Source organism: Myotis lucifugus, unplaced genomic scaffold (assembly GCF_000147115.1).
Source record: "Myotis lucifugus unplaced genomic scaffold, Myoluc2.0 scaffold_35, whole genome shotgun sequence".
NCBI lineage: Eukaryota > Metazoa > Chordata > Mammalia > Chiroptera > Vespertilionidae > Myotis > Myotis lucifugus.
In genome coordinates, this window is record NW_005871083.1 from 4,764,506 (window position 1) to 4,785,467 (window position 20,962).

General features: G+C 43.2%; 1 protein-coding gene across 1 annotated transcript in view; it reads left to right on the forward strand.

Annotated features, from left to right (window-relative positions):
• The window catches only part of CDYL2 (chromodomain Y like 2), a 73,689-nt gene that overhangs the window by 2,601 nt on the left and 50,126 nt on the right, over positions 1–20,962 (forward strand). Inside the window, exon 3 of the mRNA XM_023752550.1 lies at positions 13,992–14,580. Coding sequence (XP_023608318.1) covers positions 13,992–14,580 — 589 coding nt within the window. The remainder of the gene's footprint in view (positions 1–13,991; positions 14,581–20,962) is intronic.

Below are 20,962 nucleotides of genomic sequence, written 5' to 3' on the forward strand. Positions count from 1 at the left end.
TACCTCTTGGGTAAAGCGAGGTCTTCACAGTCTCATGGGACAGGGTGAGTTTTCTCCTTGATGGGAATCCTCTCTGAACCGCATGCTCAAAATGGGATGGCGTTGGCGTCCTCATAAGGGATATGGAGGGTATACTGAGATAATAGGTATAACTTCTCCAATTCCAGTTGGGGAAATGACAGTTTCCTTCTATTCTTCCATTCCATTCTGGTTTTTCTGTTGACTAACATCCTCCACAACCTTCTCAGGAGACATGAGGGAGGGAAGGGCACCATCTTTGCTCCAGCAGTGAGAGGGTTGTCCTCTCAGCTTGGCTGCTGAGAGAAGAATGATTTATAAGGCCATCTAGCCCTCCTCAGTACCCCAACACCCTACTGGAGAGAAAACTTATGGTCTAGGACAGTGGTCGGCAAACTCATTAGTCAACAGAGCCAAATATCAACAGTACGACGATTGAAATTTCTTTTGAGAGCCAAATTTTTTAAACTTAAAGTATATAGGTAGGTACATTGTTATTAACTTAATTAGGGTACTCCAAAGGCTTCGGAAGAGCCACACTCAAGGGGCCAAAGAGCCGCATGTGGCTCACGAGCTGCAGTTTGTCGACCACGGGTCTAAGAGGTATTAATGGTCTCTTATTGGAATGTTTCCAGTGAATGGCAGTGAAACAGTTGTGCCTTGTATAATAGTGCCCTTGGAGTACCAACCTTTTGATCTGTGCCAGGGTTCAGATAAGCTGTATTCTAACTTTAACGGGTGCCTATCTGGAGTGCTGGATTTGACCATTCTCTTACACACGGGGATTTGTTTTGTACAAAATTAATTCTGTTAAAACCTAGGAAAGGGTTATGACTTCAGCTTTGGGTCTGGACATCAGAATGGTACCACTAAAGTGTCTGGAGTTTAGAGACGCCAACCTGAAGAATTTCTGTGTTCTGGTCTCTTTGAGGTTGTTTCCCCTAACAAGGCATTTAAAATTATAGAACTGGAAGGAAACTTCTGAAAGGCTCCTTGAACAAGGATCATTTTGTTCAAGGCTTTTCTCATTTATTTTTATTGTCTAAAAATGTTCTTTTTAGCACCAAATGCAATACCGGGCAGTTTCCCAATATCTATACCAGCCGTGGGCAAACTACGGCCCGAGGGCCGGATCTGGCCCGTTTGAAATGAATAAAACTAAAAAAAAAAAAAGACCGTACCCTTTTATGTAATGATGTTTACTTTGAATTTATATTAGTTCACACAAACACTTTGTTCAAGGCTTTTCACATTTATTGGTCCAGTTTAAGAACCCATTGTGGCCCTCAAGTCAAAAAGTTTGCCCACCCCTGATCTATACCCAAGCAGAGTGGCTGGCTCTGGGTGAATGGAGTTGAATGTGGGGAGTTTAGTAGCCCTCTCTGCTCTGAGTTGAATTCCTGGGACACCTCCATCCATTTGTAGGGCTTTCCAGAACACAGGTGGAAAACCCGTGACTGCTGTAGTTCAGACCTTCACTTTGTCAGCCAGAAGATGCATCTGAAGGTCTGATTCATCCAAGTCCCTCAAAGAGCCAGTTCTTCCAACACCCACCTCTGCTCCCATGAATCAGAGCCCGGATCCAGGCTCAGGTTGATCTTGTTTTGAGCTTGAGCCCTGCACCACCAACTTTGAGAGGATGGGTCCAGCTTTGCTGTCTGATTTGTGAGCTCATGCTCTGGGGAGAGGGTGGAGGGGAATTTGCTTTTCATAAACCTTTCGGAAGTTCTTGGGAGGTTGCTAGGCCTGTGGCTCAAAGGCAACTAGTATGAGTAAAACAAGTTTTTATTAGCTTTTGATGTGGGTATTTGATCTCTTGGTAGCTGAGCGTTGTGTGCGATCCTGAGGGAAAGACAGAGTAGACAAGAATGAGCACTTTTCCATGAAGCTGGTGGCAGGAAAGCTCCTACCTAGAGTATAAGCATATCAGGCCTGGACCAGGGGAAATGTCACTGCGCCTTTTCCAGCTCCGTTATTTGTCACATCCTGGAGTGGCTTCTCTTGCTCTTAAGATAATGACGAGGTCAGAGTTCTTATCATGCCCTTGGAGACCGGACAGGGTTTGGCTCCTGCCAACCTCTCAGTCTCATTTATCAACCTACCCCTCTTCTTCAGCCAGCCACCTCTCTATTCCTCAAATTGACCACACTCCTACTTGGCTCAGAGCCTTTGCCCATTCTGTTCCCTCTGACTGAAACTCTCTTCCCTCTGCGCCCCTCCCCCACACTCCCTTTTAGTTAAAGGCAACTCTCCTTCCATTCTCAGCTAGAGTGTTGCTTTTTCAGAGCCTTTCCTACCTCCAAGAACAGGTCCACAGCCATTGAACATCATTCCTGTTGTGTAGGGCAATTATCTCATTTTGCATTATGTATTGATTGGTGACATCATTGATTAGGATCTGCCTCCCCCCGTCCCCCCCCACTCAGACTTTATGTTCCATGAGAGTAAGGGCCACACTTGTTTTTACTCACCATTGTATCTTTGGTGTCTACTACAGTGCGTGGTGTGTGATACGCATTCAATAACTATTTGTTGAATGGATGAATGAATGAGATTTCCTTCTTTCATTTCAGCTCTGAGAGTAGCTATGGCTGTCTAGAGTATTATATTAAACAATAAGAATTTACCAAGTGCTTCTGTGTACTGGGTCCTGTGCTGAGCATCTTGGGTTGGTCTAGACCAGTGGTTGGAAAACTGCGGCTCGCGAGGCACATGCGGCTCTTTGGCCCCTTGAGTGTGGCTCTTCCACAAAATACCGACTTCTGAGCATGGGCCACGAAGTTTCAGTCGCACTGTACATGCGCGCCCACACGTGGTATCTAGACTGATTGAGGCAAGTGCTGTGATTGACTAGCAATGTCTGGCTTGGCTGAGGGAAGTGTAAGAAAGGAAAGGAAAGAAGGGAATTGGTGAATATTCAGAGAGCGTCCCTGATGTATCTCACTGATCCCTAGCACAAACATTTTGCTCATTTTCCTGCCTTCTTTTGACAGGAAATATTTTTAAAAATTCAGCATTTCTCATGATTTAAAAAATCTGTATAATTATTTATCTCTTGTTTATTTTTAAAAGTAATTGTCCTAAAGCTTACTTTACATATCTTTACTCAGTGTACCTTCTTATATCTTGTACTGCTTCACATATAATTTAACAGCCTTGCAACAGTATATTCTCATTTCCCTCCTGCCTTTGTCCTATTGTTGTCATTCATGTTACCTTTGCATATGCCATGAACACACAATACATTGCTGCTCTTTTTGTTGAAGATAGTCATTTAACTTTAGAGCATTTAAAAGTAAGAAAAAAAAGAGTTTATTTTTACCTTCATTTATCCCAATTTCAATGCTCTTTATTTCTTTGTGTAGACCCAAGTTTCTGTCTGGTATATTTCTTTTGTCTGAAGAATTTCCTTTAACATTTTGTATTGAGTCTGTCTGCTGGAGATTAATTCCCTTAGTTTTTGCCTGAGGAATTTTTTCTTTTTCATAAAAAAAATTTTTTGTTGGCTATCAAGTTATTGATTGAGAATATTTTCCTTCATCACTTTCAATTAATTTCTGATGCAAATGTGTCATATTTACCAGATTGACCATCATCTTTGTATAATTCAGATTCTTTATATCTGTATTTTCTATCTACTTGATCTGTCTCAGTCTGAAAGCATTGAGTTTAAATCTTCAGATAGTTTCCATTTTCTGTTGAATTTTTCAGAGTGAATTTTTTATCTATTCAGTGCAGAAAAGTTCATGACTATTATGTATTTAGTGAGTATTTTTAATTAAAAAAAATCTTCCTTTCTAATTGAATGCATTTTGCACCTCAGTTTTACTTTAATGTTCTTTACAAAATTTGATCCTGCCTGATACATTTTTCCTCATTCTTTTAACTCTTATCACTAAGTGAATAAGTATGTAATGAATTCTTACAATTGTTCGGTTTTATGATTGTTGTTACTACTCAGATGCTTTTAAAAAATTGTAGTACAACCCATAGTTGTACTTTTTAAAACACTTGAACTAATTATGTATTTTTCAGAAGAGATGCATAGTACACAAGAGTTCCCATAGACCTCTTAACCAGGTTTCATGATGGTTTACGTCTGATACCATGTACATTTATCAAAACGAAGAAATTAACATTGGTGCTGCACTGTGAACTGAACTACAGACCTAATTAGGTGTCACCAGTATTTCCATGAATATCCTCTTCTGTTTCAGGATCCAATCCATATTGCATTTAGTTATTACTGTTCCTCAGTAACCTCCAATCTAAGGCAATATTTTGGTCTTTCATTGCATTGTATGACCTTGACACCTTCCAACAGTACTGGTCAAGTATTTTGTAGACGGTCCGCAATTTGGGTTTGTCTGATGTTTTTTTCATGACATTATGGGTTTGGGGATCATATCACCAAGGGGAAGTGGCCTTCTCAGTGAATCATATCAGCGTGTATATGACATCAGCATGGTTTATCACTAGTGATATTACCTTGATCACTGGGGTTTGCCAGATTTCTCAGCTGTACAGTTATTATTTTTCCTTTGCTCACTCTGTTAGTTAGAAAGTACTCAATTAAGTCTAGTCACTCAGGTGAGAGGAATTAAGTTCTGCCTCCTAAAGGGAGGGGTATCAATTGGTGGGCATCTGTTAAAACTATTATGGTGGTTAATTAATATGTTAGGGTAGATACTGTGAGGCGATGCAAATATTCATTTCTCTCTGAAGTTTTACTCACTTATTTTAGCATTTTTTGGTGTGTTAATCTTGCCTATACCAGTTATTACTGTGGGGTTCTAATGCTGATTTTCCTGTGTCCCTTTTCTTTTAAATTTATTATTGGAATACTTCTGTAAGGACTGTTCAACCCTTCTCCCTATTTGTTTATTCCAGAGTAAGCAGACTTTTTCTGTAATGGGCTAGATAGCAAATATTTTAGACTTTGTGGGCCATAGGTCTCTGTCACATGACTAACTATACTCTTTAGTGTGAAATAGCCATAGATACATAAATGGCTGGGCATGGTTATGTTCAAAAAAATCTTTTTTGTTGTTGTTAATCCTCACCAGAGTGGAAGAGAGGGGGAGAGACAGAGAGAGAGAGAGAGAATCATTGATGTGAGAGAGATACATCGATTGGTTGCCTCCTGCACATGCCCTGACCAGGGCTGGGGATTGAGCCTGCAACCAAGGTACATGCCCTTGGCTGGAATTGAACCTGAGACCCTTCAGTGCACGGGCCGACACTCTATCTACCAAACCAAACCAAACCGGCAGGGCAATAAATCTTCATTTTTTAAAGACAGGCATCAGGCCAGATTTGGCTTGCAGGCCAGCCTCTGATAATTCATTCATTTTTTATTTATTTTGTTCTTGGGGTTATAAATGTAGTACTGCCACTGTTTATTTTATTATTCAAATTGTTTCAGCTGTTGCCATTGGGAACTTTTCCAGTGGGCTCCTTAGGCATTGCCCCATCATTTACTTTACTTATTTACTTATTTTTTGAACACTTTCTTATTTTTGGCACTACAAGATCCTCAAAGCTCATTTTTCAAACGAGTAGTTTATATTTTGTTCCTTTACACATGCGTTGTCTTCCTCCTTCCTTCTCATTTGAAGGTTCACTGAACTGGTTTTAAAATTCTTAAATTAACAATATTTATTTTTTTAACTTATGATCTGGCATTTAATGCTCTCTGAAGTCTGCCTGATTTTGTCCTACCATTTTGGTTGGGGTAGGGTTGTTGTGTGTGTGTGTGGAGCGGGGAAGTTTAATTTTTTGAAATTAAGTTTTGCAAGAATAGAGGTAAATGTAGTACTACCACTGTTTATTTTATTATTCAAATTGTTTCAGCTGTTGATTGACTTTCAACCTCTGCTTTTTCCACCACAGAGATCTTTTTTGACGGACAGACTCAAGATACAGAGATTTCTTCTATACACCTTCTTAAGTGTTCTTGTTCCATTTTGATTTTTCCCTCTGCTAGACTTACATTGGCAGAGTGTTTATTAACTTTTCTTGATATCTATTCTCATTTTCCTTGCTGTTTTCTTTAAAATCTGTGTTCTTCTGCATTCTTGGAGAGCTTTTCAAGTATGTTGTCCATCTCACTGATTTGATTCTCAGCATTTGGAGTCTGTCCTTTTCTGGTTCCAATGGGCATTTTACCTCTTTGCTTGCATTTTTTCCCTGTGGTTTCCTTGCATCCTTTCTTATGTAAATGAGTCTTCTTTTATTTCTGTTTCTTTATCTACCTGTTGGTTTTATTTCATCACTTACCCTTTTTGCCTCTCTCAAAAACAGAGCTCATATTTTCTGCAGTCTTTGAAAAGATGACACAAATGTTATCATTAAATGTATAGTCCTATTTTCTTATATGCTTTAGGAGTTTTTATAAATATGTCCTGCAATGAGATTACTATTACCAGTATTTAATCTGTGTGTTTTTGATCAAAGAAAGGTCTCTCTGGTTTTGCATTTTCCAATAGAGTGGGTGTGGGATTCTTCTTGGTCCTTCATTACTTGGATGCCACTGAGTTCCCCATTCAGACTCTCACCCAGAGGTGCTTGAACTACATGGCACGGAGCTGAATGTGTTGGTCTGTTTTCCTGGTGTAGTTTTGCTGGATGGAACAGGAAGTGCCACCTGTTTGTACTGCCTTCTCACTAGAGGATCTGAAGCAATCAGTCTTCTAGACCTGACACAGCCCATACCTAGTTGCTCCCCTAAATTCTCTTGTCTTTATTTTTCCCAAGGACTTCAAACTCCAAGTTGTAATGATGTGGTCCCTACACCTTTCTACCCCCAAGGGAGCCATCCCAGGATGTTGAAAGGATACACAAAGAGAGGTCCGTGGATGTGTGGCTTAAGGTCCAGAGTCAGGGAGTGTTTAGGGATGGCTGCTCTGGTATATGTCTGAGCAGACAGTAGGCTATCGGCTGGTTATCTTCCTTTATTTTTCCTCTCCTCCCTCTCTCCTCCCTCCCTCCCTCCCTTCCTCCCTCCCTCCCTCCCTCCCTCCCTCCCTCCCTCCCTCCCTTCCTCCCTCCCTCCCTTCCTCCCTTCCTTCCTTTCTTCCTTCTTTATTTCTTGTTAATTCTCATCCGAGGATATTTTTCCCATTGCTTTTTCAGAGACAGTGGAAAGAAAGGAAGAAGGGGGAGAGAGACAGAGGAGAGAGAAACATTGTTGTGAGAGAGAGAGAGAGAGAGAGAGACATCAATTGGTTGCCTCCCACACTCGCCCTGACCAAACCTGCAACCCAAATACATGCCCTTGACCGAAATCGAACCCACGATCCTTTGGTGCCTGGGCCGGTGCTCTAACCACTGGACAACACCAGCCAGGGCCATCTTCCTTTATTCTTTATTGGCCTTGCTCTTTGCATTCAGAGGTTCAGACATGTCCTAGTAACCCAAAGTTTCTCAACCCAACCTCATTTGGTGTGGGGGCATTCCTTCAAGTCAGGAAAATCTTTGGTATCCTGGGTTCCCAAATTATTATAATTTTATATGCTGTTTCGCTTGGTGGGAAGCTGGGACAGGAAATATGATTGACGATTTGTCTGTTTCCATTTGGGCCAATGGAGAGTTGGAGCAGAAGGGGAAGGAGCCACACGGCATGCTCCTCAGGAGTGTCAAGCTCAGGAGGCCACTCCTAGGCCATGTAGAGGTGCAGTAGGTTTTCTGTGACCTTGGCAGGGGTTGAAGGTGAGCATCTGAAGCTGCAGATATGCTGTCAGCCTCAGTCAGGTTGGGCCCACTGGACAGGATTCCGTATAGTGTAGTCATTGAAAGCATGGGTCTGGAGCCAAGATGCCTTGGATCAAGTCTTACTTAGCTCTCTGCTGATTGTTAGAGACAGGGCCTTGGCCAAGGCTCTTCACCTCTGGTGCCTCAATTTTGTCATTTATAAAAAAAGAGAATACAGTTACTTGCCTTGTTGGGTTATTTTGAAGATTAAACGAGTTCATGTGTGTAACAAATAGTTACTATGCAGGGATCACATACAGGTGGTATATGTGGAATACATGTTAGGTGGTGGCGGTGGTGTTTGGTTAGTCTACCAGTGGGGAGCTGAGGAGGAAGGTGGGGAGTGACCCTCTCTGCTTGATCAGGCCTCTCATTGGTCCAAATTTGCTCCATCTCTGAAGGCCCAGTTTGGTCTCAGCTTAAATTGTTTTTTCTCAGAGGAACCTTCCTATCTGAGGTAGCTCTGTCCCCAGTGCCATTCTTTCTCACAGCACCTTTCTCTTCGCCATCATCTTTTGTTACTCTGTGGTACTTTGTGATCATTCATTTAAGGGCTGTGTCCCTACCAGCCTGATGGTTTCCCACTGATGCGGTGTGGCCAGGTGGCTAAGAGCTCGGGCTGAGGAATCAGATGAACTAGGGTTCCAGTCTTGGTTAACCACCTACTGACTGCGTGATCCAGGGAAAGTTACCTACCTTCTCGGAGCCTCAATTTCCTCACCTGTCAACTGATGTTAGGTTAGAATAATAATGCCTAGGTTAAAACCTGGGTATGGAGGCAAAATCTAACACCTTGTAGGTAAGTGCTTAGCACAGTTCCTGGAACTTAGTATCTATCTATATATAAAAGGCTAATATGCTAAGTGTCCCTCCGACTGTCCGACCGGTCACTATGATGTGCACTGACTACCAGGGGGCAGACGCTCAATGCAGGAGCTGCTGTGACGCACACTGGCATTTACAAAGAAACGGCACCTTGGACCTGGCGAGCAATACTCGGCTTCCCCCAAGTGGGACACAGGCCCTGCCACCAGCCTGGAGTGACAGACCACCAAATCGCAGCCAACACTGCCGAGACCCCATGGCACAAAATGTGGCCCACAGCCCAGCCCAGCCCAAAACAGTCACTGTGAGCGCCAGGTAATGGGTAATGGCGTCACATAGAAACGCCTGGCTTCCTCTCCCTAGCGACTAGCCTCCTTGGAGTTTCTTCAGCCCAGGAACACGACTTGCTTTATAGTCAGGTGGAAACATTTTACACTTTAACCAAATGTCTGTGAAGCATTTTCCTGTGCCTCATCTCATTTGATCCTCACAGAAGTCCTGGAATAGGTAGATAGGAAACTTGGTGGAATCCTATTTTCTTTTCATTAGCTGGAAAATGGAGATTTAGAAAGTTTAGAAACTTGACCCAGCTGAAAAGAAGTAAGAAATGGTGGACCTTGAAAATGACTTCAGGTTTTCTCACTGCCCAGAATATAGTCAAACACTGCTGCAGTTAAATATTTTACCCTTTGTTCTCCCTGCGTGATCTACAATAATAATCTGCTTCGTGTTGATATTTACTGCTGTGTTGCTGACAATTACCTGAAAGAGAAGTTGGGATGCTTCACTGGGCTGGAAAAAGTTCAGTTAAAGCAGGTCTAATTAAGCAAGTTTATTCTGTATATATAAAAGGCTAAGTTGACTCACCCATGCACGATGCATATAAAGCTCTTGCTGGCACCAATCGCATGCATGTGTTTCGATCTGTCATTGTCGATTGTGAATTTGGTTGACACTTCTTTTATAGAGAAAGGGTGAATAGCGATATTAAAATATTTCTTCTAATTAATTTCCTTTCAATGTGATGAATCTGTGCACTGGGCCACTAGTGTTCTAATAATGGTGATTGCCATCATTATTTTTCCTAATGAGATAGCTATCCACTCATCATCATGGCACCACTAATAATGCATCAGAATTCTCTTGCCCCCACCTGCAGTGGAATGGCATGTCATATTAGCTGGGATTACAGAGAGTAAATGTTATTAATGATTTGATTGAACTCTAAGGAATAGTCCATGGTCTCAGATTGCTTGTCTTTGAAATAAGAATCTGGCGGGTGTGTGTGAGCACAAAGTTTTAAAATATCACCCACATGGTGGTTAGTAAGTGCATGGAAAAGGGAAGGGGATTGACGGGGTTGTCACCACGTGGAGGGTGGAGGGGGTCCTGTGCAGGTAGGGGATGGGGGCATCAGGAGCCAGCCCCCAGCATTCTGGAGGCCCAGGTCTCTGTTGTCAGCAGGTGTGTGGAGTTAGGGGATAGTGGTAGAGGTTGGGGGAGCTTAAGAGGAAGAAAGGATTTCTCGGACAGAGAAGGTTGCAGTCCTTCGCAAGATCACGTCATAAATAACATGGGCCTTTGTTAGCAACAGAACAAATTAGAATTCTGGTTCTATTTGTGATGCTTCTGAGAAAATGAGGAGAAGAGGGTCAGAAAACCTACACTGTATGTGAGGGAGGAGATTAAGTCCCAGGAGATGGCACAATCGAAGTATGATGGGGTATGAACTCCTTATGGGCATTTTGGTCTTTCAGAAAAAACAATTGTTTTTCTAAACCTGAAAAAAAAAACTTTAAAAAGATGTTTAAAGTATGGAGGAAATAATGTATATACCAGCACTTTTGTCCTCTGAAGTTTCATACATATTAGAGCAATTCTGCTCACCTCCTTGTGCTCTGTGGTGTTCAAGGCACTTTACTCTCCCCGTTGTATTCCTCTCTTTCTTCCAATTATCTTTCAGGTAGCTGCTGCCATTGCTATTATTATTGTTGTTATTGTTATTGCTATTACTATTTTACAGATGGAGACACTGAGGGCCGGGAGGTTGGGCAATTTGCTCAGGGTCACGTGGGTAGAAAGTGGTGGAGCCCACAGTTTTTCCTCCCCACATATCAGACTATTAGGGACAATCCTGTTAATATGGTTTATTGTTGGCATTGGGTTAATTTGAGTAGAAATGGTGGTCAAGCCACGCAGTGGTTTTGTGGAAGGGACCAGAGGTGAAAGCAGTGGCCTTTCTGTCACCTATAAAGCCACTTGTGACTCTGTGACTGTGTGACTCAATCCTCCAGTAATGCGGAGGGGGAAAAACCAAGCTGCCCCTCCCCCCACCCTTGTTGTGGTTCCAGTTAGGGGTGTTGACACTGCACCCTTGCTGACTCCCCAGGCTTCTCCAGCAGCTCTAGTGAGAGCCATCTAAGTGGGTGGACTTTGTCTTCTTCCCAGGGAGGCATTGCATATTTTAAGAGGGTCATATTCTGCAGGTAGGGAAACAATCTGTCTTTAGATTACCATCACGGTTTGTATTCACAGGAGGATTTGCAAAATTAAGTGACCTTTACTTTGGGAATGCAAAACTACTTATTTGTATACTCTCCACAACTACCCTATGACGTACTGTTATTTCCCCCTTGCTAGATGAGTCATCTGAGGCCCAAAGAGGTTTAGTAACTTGCTCAAGAACACATGATAAAAGGTTTCGCAGGAGATTTAAGCCAGATAGTCTTGTTCTGGGGCCTGTGCTCTTAAATACATATAAGAGGATAGTAGAATCAGGGATGAATAAAAGGATGGATAAATGGATTGATGACTGGATGAATGAGTGCTCTCCCGCCACCATTTATTCCAGAATTCACTTCTCTACTCACCCTTTTACCCATCACCCATTCATCCAGTTATCAGCCCATTTATCCATCCTTTTATTCATCCCTGATTCCACTATCCTCCCATCTGTTTATTCTTCCACCAACCATCCATTTTTCCATCCACCCATCCACCCATCCACCTACTAACCTATTAATTGTGTTGGCTCTTTGTCTATCGTGGTTTTCTGCTTCATCTGGGGAAGAAGTTTCTCCATCTGGGGGCCAAGCGTATGCTTTCTGAGGCTGGAAACCCTCTTGTCAACACCAGTTCCTTAGCTCCCAAGTCATACCTGGGCTTGCTCCTGACTCTTGTAGGTTGGTGTTTCAGGGAATGCTGCTTTTTGCTTGTTCACTTTCCTCCCTCTGTCAACCTGTGCAAAGCTGCAGGCTCTTCCAGAAACACTCTTGACTTCCTGGACATGGTCATAAATGAATATTTAGCGAGTCCCATTCCCTGGCCCAAAGATTGGAAGTTATATTAGTTGTGCATGATTTTACCTTTTAAAACTGTTAGAGTTTGTGTTATACCGCTAAAAGTTATTTACTAAACTTAAAACGATGTTCACAGGGCATTTTATAAGGAAAGAAGTTTTAATAGAAGTAAGCCTATTTGATTGGAGGTTAATCAATTAAGGAGACAATTAAAATTGTCTACGAAGAAGCAGTATGTCTTAGCTATTTGCTTATTTATTAAGTGCAAAGCAATGGAAGTCATTTAATTATTTTGCATAGCCTCTGTTGTAGTAGAAAATCTCAGTGTTCAAAATTTTCTTACTTTTTATTATGGAAAAAATTAAACATAAAAATTTAAACATGTTAACAGTCATATAATGAACCTCCACATACTCATTACCCATCTTCAACAATTATTAATTACAGCAGCGGTTCTCAACCTGTGGGTCGAGACCCCTTTGCGGTCGAACGACCCTTTCACAGGGGTCGCCTAAGACCATCCTGCATATCAGATATTTACATTATGATTCATAACAGTAGCAACATTACAGTTATGAAGTAGCAACGAAAATAATTTTATGGTTGGGTCACAACATGAGGAACTGTATTTAAAGGGCCAGAAGGTTGAGAACCACTGAACTACAGTATATACCCACTTTTCCCCTCTCATATTATTTTTTCTTCTTATAAGTTTCTAGATTATTACTTAATGTCAAATTTCTATTCTAGAAAAGTATATTATGTTGACATTGAAATATAATGAATGTTTGAATGCATTTGTTTAATTTTTTCTTGAAATTTTGCTTGTTGGGGGTAGAGCATTACAATTTTCTGTCACTTTTTTAATTAAAAAATTCAAATCTATAGGAAAGTTGAAAGGTTAATAAATGACCCTCACATACCCTTCACCTAAATACACTGGTTATTAGCATTAGGACTGGCATTTTCCTAAGTGTGTTTTTCCATGGGATTACTTGAGGAGATTGTCTTACATTTGAAGGTACGAAGACAGTAGCACATGGCTTTACAGCCAGATGGATTTAGGTTCAGATCTCACCCCTCTTAGCCCTGCACTGTAGGGGAATTGCCCCATCCTCAATCCCTTCATCTATCAAATGGGAGTAATAATAGTATACATACACCCATGGGGTTATACAAGGCACATAATAGGGTCTTTGCAAATATTACCTATCACCTTGCCTCAGTTACACCCCCTGTGTTGCAGCTTGTGGCTCTGAATGGGGGGAATTGGGCTTTGACAAATCAATTCATTTTTATCAACATGGAAGATTTTTGTTATTGAGAGTTGATATGGCGTAATGATTAAGAAAATAAATCTTGGGGGAGTGTGGTTCCAATCCCAGCCCTGCCTTTACCAGCTTGGAATTTGGTGAGTGATTTAATCTCTCTGAACCCAAGTTTCCTCACTGTAAAATGGACTTAGAAAGAATACCTACCGCATTGGGTTGTTGTCAGGACAAAAGGAAATGGGGACATCCATGCCCAGCATTTAGTGTAATGTCTGCCTCATATGTGCCCAGTGAATGTTACTAATCATTAGTATTATTATAAGTAAGGATACATCAGCATAGTGCCTACCATATAAATGCTCAATAAATACTATGTATTTATTATATTATTATTATTAGTAGTAGTAGTAGTAGTAGTAGTAGTAGCAGCAGCAGTAGTACTAGGGGTGAAAAACCAACAGCAAATTGGCCTTTAAAAGTCTGATTCTACTTTGGTGCAATGAAAAGAATAAAGATCTTTAATGAAAACTTGCCATGTGATTTCAAGCAAGAGTAAGCCTTGGATGGATGGACAGACAGATGCCACCAGCCAGGCATAGCGTCAGTAAATCATGGGAAATGACCATGTACCTTGGGTTCCATTCAGTGATGTCCTAAAATAAACCAGCCACCTTGAACGCTCCTGAAAGTGTCACGGGCGTTGGACAGCTTGCCCCCTGCCCCCTGGCCAGGACGGAGCCTCTGTCCTGAGGGCTTTGTGCTGTTCTTGTTGTCTGGGACTGATTTTTTCCTTTCTCTCTTTCCTGGCTCTCATTTTGTATCCCAGGTCGAAAGGATTGTAGACAAAAGAAAGAACAAGAAAGGAAAATGGGAGTACCTCATCCGATGGAAAGGCTACGGGAGCACAGAGGACACGTGGGAGCCAGAGCACCATCTGCTGCACTGTGAGGAGTTTATCGATGAATTCAATGGGCTGCACCTGTCCAAGGACAAGAGGATCAAGTCAGGGAAGCAGGCCAGCGCCTCTAAGCTCCTGCGCGACAGCCGAGGCCCATCGGTGGAGAAACTCTCCAATAGACCTTCAGAATCTGGGAAGAGCAAGGGGACTTCTCATAAACGGAAGCGAATCAACCCTTCCCTGTCCAAGCCGAAGAAAGGGTATCCGGCCAAGCCCACTGCGGCAGGTGACAGGGCCGCCAAGACGGTGTCTTACAGGACTACCCCCAGTGGTTTGCAAATAATGCCCTTGAAAAAGGCTCAGAATGGAATGGAGAACGGGGACACTGGATCCGAGAAGGACGAGAGGCACTTTGGAAACGGGTCCCACCAGCCCGGCTTGGATTTGAATGACATTGGAGAGCAAGACCTGGGCGAGTGTGACATCAACCATGCGGCACTGGCAGAGAACGGGCTCGGTATGTGGCTTGTCTTTCTCCTGCCTTTGGCTCCAGTCATGGCGGGTGGGGGCTTTGCATGCACACACAAGACCCCCACCTGTCCCTGACTCTTAGCGAGGCAGTAATTCTCCCTTGGTCTCTCTCACCTAGGGCCATGTGGACTTGGCTATGTGTCCACATTGGTTACAGACACCCATGCATGTAGGGGAGGGCAGGCCAGTGGTACTCCAGCCAAGGCCTGGAACGGGTCCAAAATTCCTTATTGCACTTGAAGACACCCGAGGCCATGGTAACCACAGGTTCTCCTGTGAAGGCAGCTCAAAGTTCTCACCCACCAGGATCCGAGGGACAGTGCCTTTTGGGGGCAGCACACACCTCTCAGAGCCCTTGCTTTCAATCTCCTGGGGTGCCTGGCAGGGTAGCCCACAGAGGTGAAGTGTGGGTTGGGGTCTGGTCCTCCTCAGACCCAGTTTGGACTTAAGTTCTACTAACTCATTTGTAAGCGGGAGCCTCTTGCCCTCATCTATAGCTAACATGCATGACCTTTCCCCATTTCTGAGTTACGTCCTACATGCTGCCCTGTCCCCATCCTGTGCACATTCTTTTGGTTGGCCCCTAACTGCTTACTCCATCCTGGAAGTAACAGCAAAGATGATAGAATTCCTCTCTCTTACCGAGTCCCCAAAGGCAAACTTAAAGACAGAGGAGGCAATAACCCAGGTAATTCAAACTTCCAAGCCTGACATTTCTCCAGTAGTCACATTGCTCCCAGACTGAGTCCTTGTGGCCAAGGTTAGCTGTGTGTACCGCCTGCGTGCACTCCCCCAGTTCTTGGCTACCTGTGTGTCTGTGTGGTGGCATTTTTTCCCTTAGCCGCCCGAATCCTGAGCCTTGGGATGTCAGGAAATCCTGCACGAGTGGAGTGCCTGTGCCCCACCGAGTAGGGCCATCAGGGGCCTGGGTGGAACAGGGTGTGGGTGGGAACGGGTGCGAGGACGCCAGTGGCATGGGCTGGAAGAGCTCCCGGAGGGATGGGTGAGGGTGCTTTCAGAGTTCCGAGTACTCAGCGTGCCCCGCTGGGGAGAGTGTGACGTCCTTAGGGACTCTTGCCGGGGAATCTGAGCTATCACTTGGAGGTTCCTCTTTCTCCAGGGAGGAGTCTCACCCAGTCAGCATTTATTTAGCAGTCTCTGCCCCGGATTGATTCCCGTTTCCGCTGGGGATTCCTGATGCTGAGATGACTCTGCCTGCTACCATATGTAAACGCTGTTTGCTTAAAAAAATTCATCTTTCCAGGAGGAGTGGGCTCCTGTAAATGAGGCCTGGCACAAACATCCGTGTTTGATGCTCCTGTGACAACTGCTGGCAGTAGAGGAATTCCCTGTCTTGGGGAGGGTGGCTGGCGAGGAGAGCTTCTGAGGTTCCTGGGCATGATTCCTCATATCCCAGCTGGTAGAAGTGCCCTGTCCTGCTCAAAATGTGGCTGCAGAGAGATGGGAGAGGCATGAGGGAGGATGGTTTGCTCACGTACACTGCCAAACGGCAGCATGAAGGAGAAGGCAGTGGAGAAGTCTAGATGAAGGTGTACCTCTTGTTCCCTGCAACTTTCCCAAGTGGGGCAGAGTGCTAGCCATTTGCTCTCCATCCTTTGACCTTGTCAGTGTCCCCTGGCTCATGATCTGATGATAGGCATGCTACCCACATTGGGGGAAATAGGCAAGGACAAGCCTGCTGGGATCAGAGGTGGCCTCGTTCATGTCCAACCTGAGCTCCAGAATGCTTCTCCAGACCTTTCTCACCTCTGGTATTTTGTTGGCCCCATTTTTTCCTGTGTTCTTTACTCCACTGGGGCCCATCCTGGGTAGCGAGGAGGAAGCTGCCTGCTTCTATTGTGTTCTGCTTTGGGGGCTCCCAAAGGGCCCTGTTGTTTAATTACATCCCATAGCATTGGTGTCCTGGAGATTCCCCGTAAGGTGAAGGCAGTGGTTCTCAGATTGCACATGTGTAAGATTGCCTGGCACCTTGATAAGAATGCAGGCCCCGGAGAGTCTGATTTACTATGTCTGGGGTGGAGCCCAGAAGATGGGCTTTTATTTGTATTTGTTTATTTAAATATATTTTTATTGTGTGTTTTTTAGAGAGATAGAGGTGGGGGGGGGAGAGAGAAACATAGATCAGCTGCCTCCTGCATGCTCCCCACTGGTTGTCGAGCCCACATCCCAAGCATGTGCCCAGACTGGGAATCGAACTGGAAACCTCGTGGTGCACAGGATGAACCCAACCAACGGAGCCACAGTGGCCAGGGAGAAGATGGTTTTTTTCACAAGTACCCTGGGTGACTCTAATGCATTGTGGCAATATGAGGGTGGCAATTAAGTTTTACATTAGATGTCAATGTAAGTCAATTCAATACTTATTTTTTTGAAAACTTCCTAAGGGTTAGTCACTATGTTAGCTGCTTGGAGTAGCATAATAAAAAGATAGATAAGGACTCATTCCTCTGAAACTTACAATATACACTCCAATGAGTTCAAAGTGGATGTCTCTAGCTCAGTGTTGAGAACCCCTGAGGTTGGCTCATTAGGAGTAATACATATGTTATATACATGGTATGCCTTTGCCATTCCCACCTTGACATCTTCTGTGGTCACTGGGGTGATAAATGCCCCAACCACTGTTAGCCTTTAACACTCTGGTGAGAACTAGCTTATTATTCAGGTCTTGAGGTAACTGGGGAGAGGAAAAGACTGGGAATTCTTTCTAGAGAGAGAGGGTGGTTTGGGGTTCCTGGACAAGACCCAAGGCAGAAGGTGTGTTATGGTTCCAGAACTTTCCAGCAACGGGTCAGAGGTATAGTCAAGTACATGTTTCCACTTATGTTTTCAACAAGAGGGAAGCCTTGATGATGCAAGTCAGTGCTCATGTGAAACAAATGTCCTCTTCCTCCTCCTCTTCCCCCCCCCCTTTCCTGACCACTTTTACCAAAGGGTCCAGTTCCCAGTGGCACAAGGGCGAGCTGATGGGGTTTTCAGCACTGAGGAGGGCTCCTCTTTGTCTAGCAGATGAGGAGGAAGGTGGCTGGGGAGATCCTGGCTACACTTCCCCAGCATTTGTTTTGGGGGTGGGCTGTTGCTTTTTATATGATTTTAACTTCTCTTTGGTGGATTAAGGTTCTGCATACAGAAAAGCAAATTATGTAACACGTTACTCATTTGCTGCTGACTTCCCTGATCTGTGCTGTGGGAACAAGTGCTAAATCGGGGCTCTGGAGGGTGGTGTTTTGGTTTCAGGCTGCATTCTCCCCAGCAGTGTTGGTGAAGCGACTCAGTACGGCTCTTGATTCCAATTTTTCTTCCATTATGGCAATCGGCCCTGTGGTCCGGGGACCATCTGCCTCAGTATCCCTTAGGGAGCTTGTTAAAAATGGGCTCCACCCCAATTGAATGAATCGGGATCTCAGGAGATAGGGTGGGGGTTCTGCATTGTAAACGCTGAATTTTAATGGCCCTGGGTATGTATGTATGTAGTTCCTGTGGGTGCGTTTGGTTGTAAGTAATGGCTTATAGATCCACTGGGGTAGATCCAAAGATAATGCTTGGATTTTCACTTTGTAAATGCGAATGTGATTTGGTCTTTCAAAGTTTAAAACCTGACATAATTCCTTCTTGCTGATGCACTTCCTACCAGGCATCTCTTTTTATTCTAAAACAGCAGTTTCATCTGTAAGGAAAAACTTTCGGTTAGCTAACTCCCATGGTCTGGTCCAGGAAGACTGGTTCGTGCTGAGCAGTGATGGTGAACCTTTTGAGCTTGGCTTGTCAGCATGTTTGAAAAACCCTAACTTAACTCTGGTGCCGTGTCACATATAGAAATTTTTTGATATTTGCAACCATAGTAAAACAAAGACTTATATTTTGATATTTATTTTATATATTTAAATGCAATTTAACAAAGAAAAATCAACCAAAAAAATGAGTTCGTGTGTCACCTCTGACACGCGTGTCATAGGTTCGCCATCACTGCGCTAGAGCATCGATACTTTACGGACTCAGGTGAGCCTTTCACCTGTGGAAACATCCCTAACTAGGAACCAACCTGTCAGTCTAAACCCCAGCACAACACACAGATGCCCAGCATTCTCCGAACTCCCATGAAGCCAGTGAGTTTCCACTCCTGTGTTAACATTTCAACGAATTTGAGATCATTTTCCTTGTGTCCTGAGACTGTTGTCTGTCGCCCAGGCACTGCATCCCAGACACTGCTTGATTCGTGTTTTCAGAATTGTTCCTCTCATCGAGTGAGTCATCCCACACCAGCGTGCAGCATTTGCCATGTTTTCTCCATTGATCTTTAAAATTATCTCAGCTTTCACTTGTATAGTGTTTATTTATCTCTTCCTACTCACGCTTTCAATGTGATTATAGTTTTTTCCTTTGTTGAACATAAAGGAGTTCCCATGTTTTAACAGCACTTCAGAACTGAGCATGAGCATGGGGCATGCCCTGGGATTTTCAAGAATCTAGGGCTCTGGAACATCAAACCAGTATCAGATCCTGGGGGAGGGGGTGTTAAAACACAGATTACTAAAATTGAAAAAACAAATAAGAAAACAAACAAAACCCCCCACTCAGACGGCTGTGCCAACCCCAGAGTTTCTGATTTAGTAGGTATGGTGTGGGGCTGAGGATCTGCATTTCTAGAAAGTTCCCAGATGCTGCTGCAGGGCCAGGGACCCAGTTTCAGAACCACTGCTCTAGACAAATAAGCACCAGGATGGTTGAGACGAAAATGACAGACAGTGATTGAGAATACCAGTGGGTGGTAACAGACTCATAGGTACAGAGAACAGACTGACAGCTGTCAGAGGGGAGGGGCTTCGGGAGCTGGGTGAAAAAGGTAAAGGGATTTCTGAGTAGAGGTCTTTTACCTCTTTAGTTAAGTTTATTCCTAGGTAGCTTAATTTTTTTGGTGCGATGGTAAATGGGATTGCTTTTTTAGTCTCTCTTTCTGCAAGTTCACTATTGGTGTATAGAAATGCCATAGATTTTTTGGCATTAATTCTGTATCCTGCCACATTGCCGAATTCTTTTATTAAGTCTAATAGTTTTTTGATGGAGTCTTTAGGGTTTTTTAAGTATAATATCATGTCATCTGCAAATAAGGACAGTTTTACTTCTTCTTTTCCAATTTGGATGCCTTTTATTTCTTCTTCTTGCCTAATTGCAATGGCTAATACTTCCAGGACTATGTTGAACAGGAGTGGTGAGAGTGGGCATCCCTGTCTTGTTCCTGTTCTTAGGGGAAATGGTGTTAGTTTATGTCCATTGAGTATGATGTTGGCTGTGGGTTTGTCATATATGGCTTTTATTATGTTGAGGTATGATCCTTCTATTCCCACCTTGCTGAGAGTTTTTATCAAAAATGGGTGTTGAATTTTGTCAAACGCTTTTTCTGCATCAATTGAAATGACTATGTGGTTTTTTTCCTTCAATTTGTTTATGTAAAGTATCACGTTTATTGATTTGCGGATATTGAACCATCCTTGCATCCCTGGGATAAATCCTACTTGGTCATGGTGTATGATCTTTCTGATGTACTGCTGGATCCGATTTGCTAAGATTTTGTTGAGGATTTTGGCATCTATGTTCATGAGGGATATTGGCCTGTAATTTTCTTTCATTGTGTTGTCTTTACCTGGTTTTGGTATTAGGGTGATGCTGGCTTCATAGAATGAGCTTGGAAGTGTTCCTTCCTCTTGGATTTTTTGTAGTAGTCTGAGGAGGGTAGGTTTTAGTTCTTCTTTGAATGTTTGGTAAAACTCCCCTGTGAAGCCATCTGGTCCAGGGCTTTTGTTTGCTGGAAGCTTTTTGATGACTGCTTCAATTTCTTCCATAGTTATTGGCCTGTTGAGATTTTTAGATTCTTCCTGATTAAGTTTTGGAATGTTGTATTTTTCTAAAAATATGTCCATTTCCTCCAGGTTGTCTAGTTTGTTGGAGTAAAGTTGTTCATAGTATTTTTTAACAATCATTTGTATTTCTGTGGGGTCTGTTGTTATTTCGCCTCTATCATTTCTGATTTTGTTTATTTGGGTCCTCTCTCTTTGCTTCTTGGTGAGCCTGGCTAGAGGTTTGTCAATCTTGTTTATCCTTTCAAAGAACCAGCTCTTGGTTTCATTGATTTTCTGTATTGTTTTTTTGGTCTCTATGTCTTTTATTTCTGCTCTAATCTTTATTATCTCCTTCCTTCTGCTCACCCTGGGCTTTTCTTGTTGCTCTCTTTCTAATTCTTTGAGCTGTAGATTTAGATGATTTACTACCATTTTTTCTTGTTTGTTGAGGTAGGCCTGTAGAGCTATAAACTTCCCTCTCAGGACTGCTTTCATTGTGTCCAAAGGTTT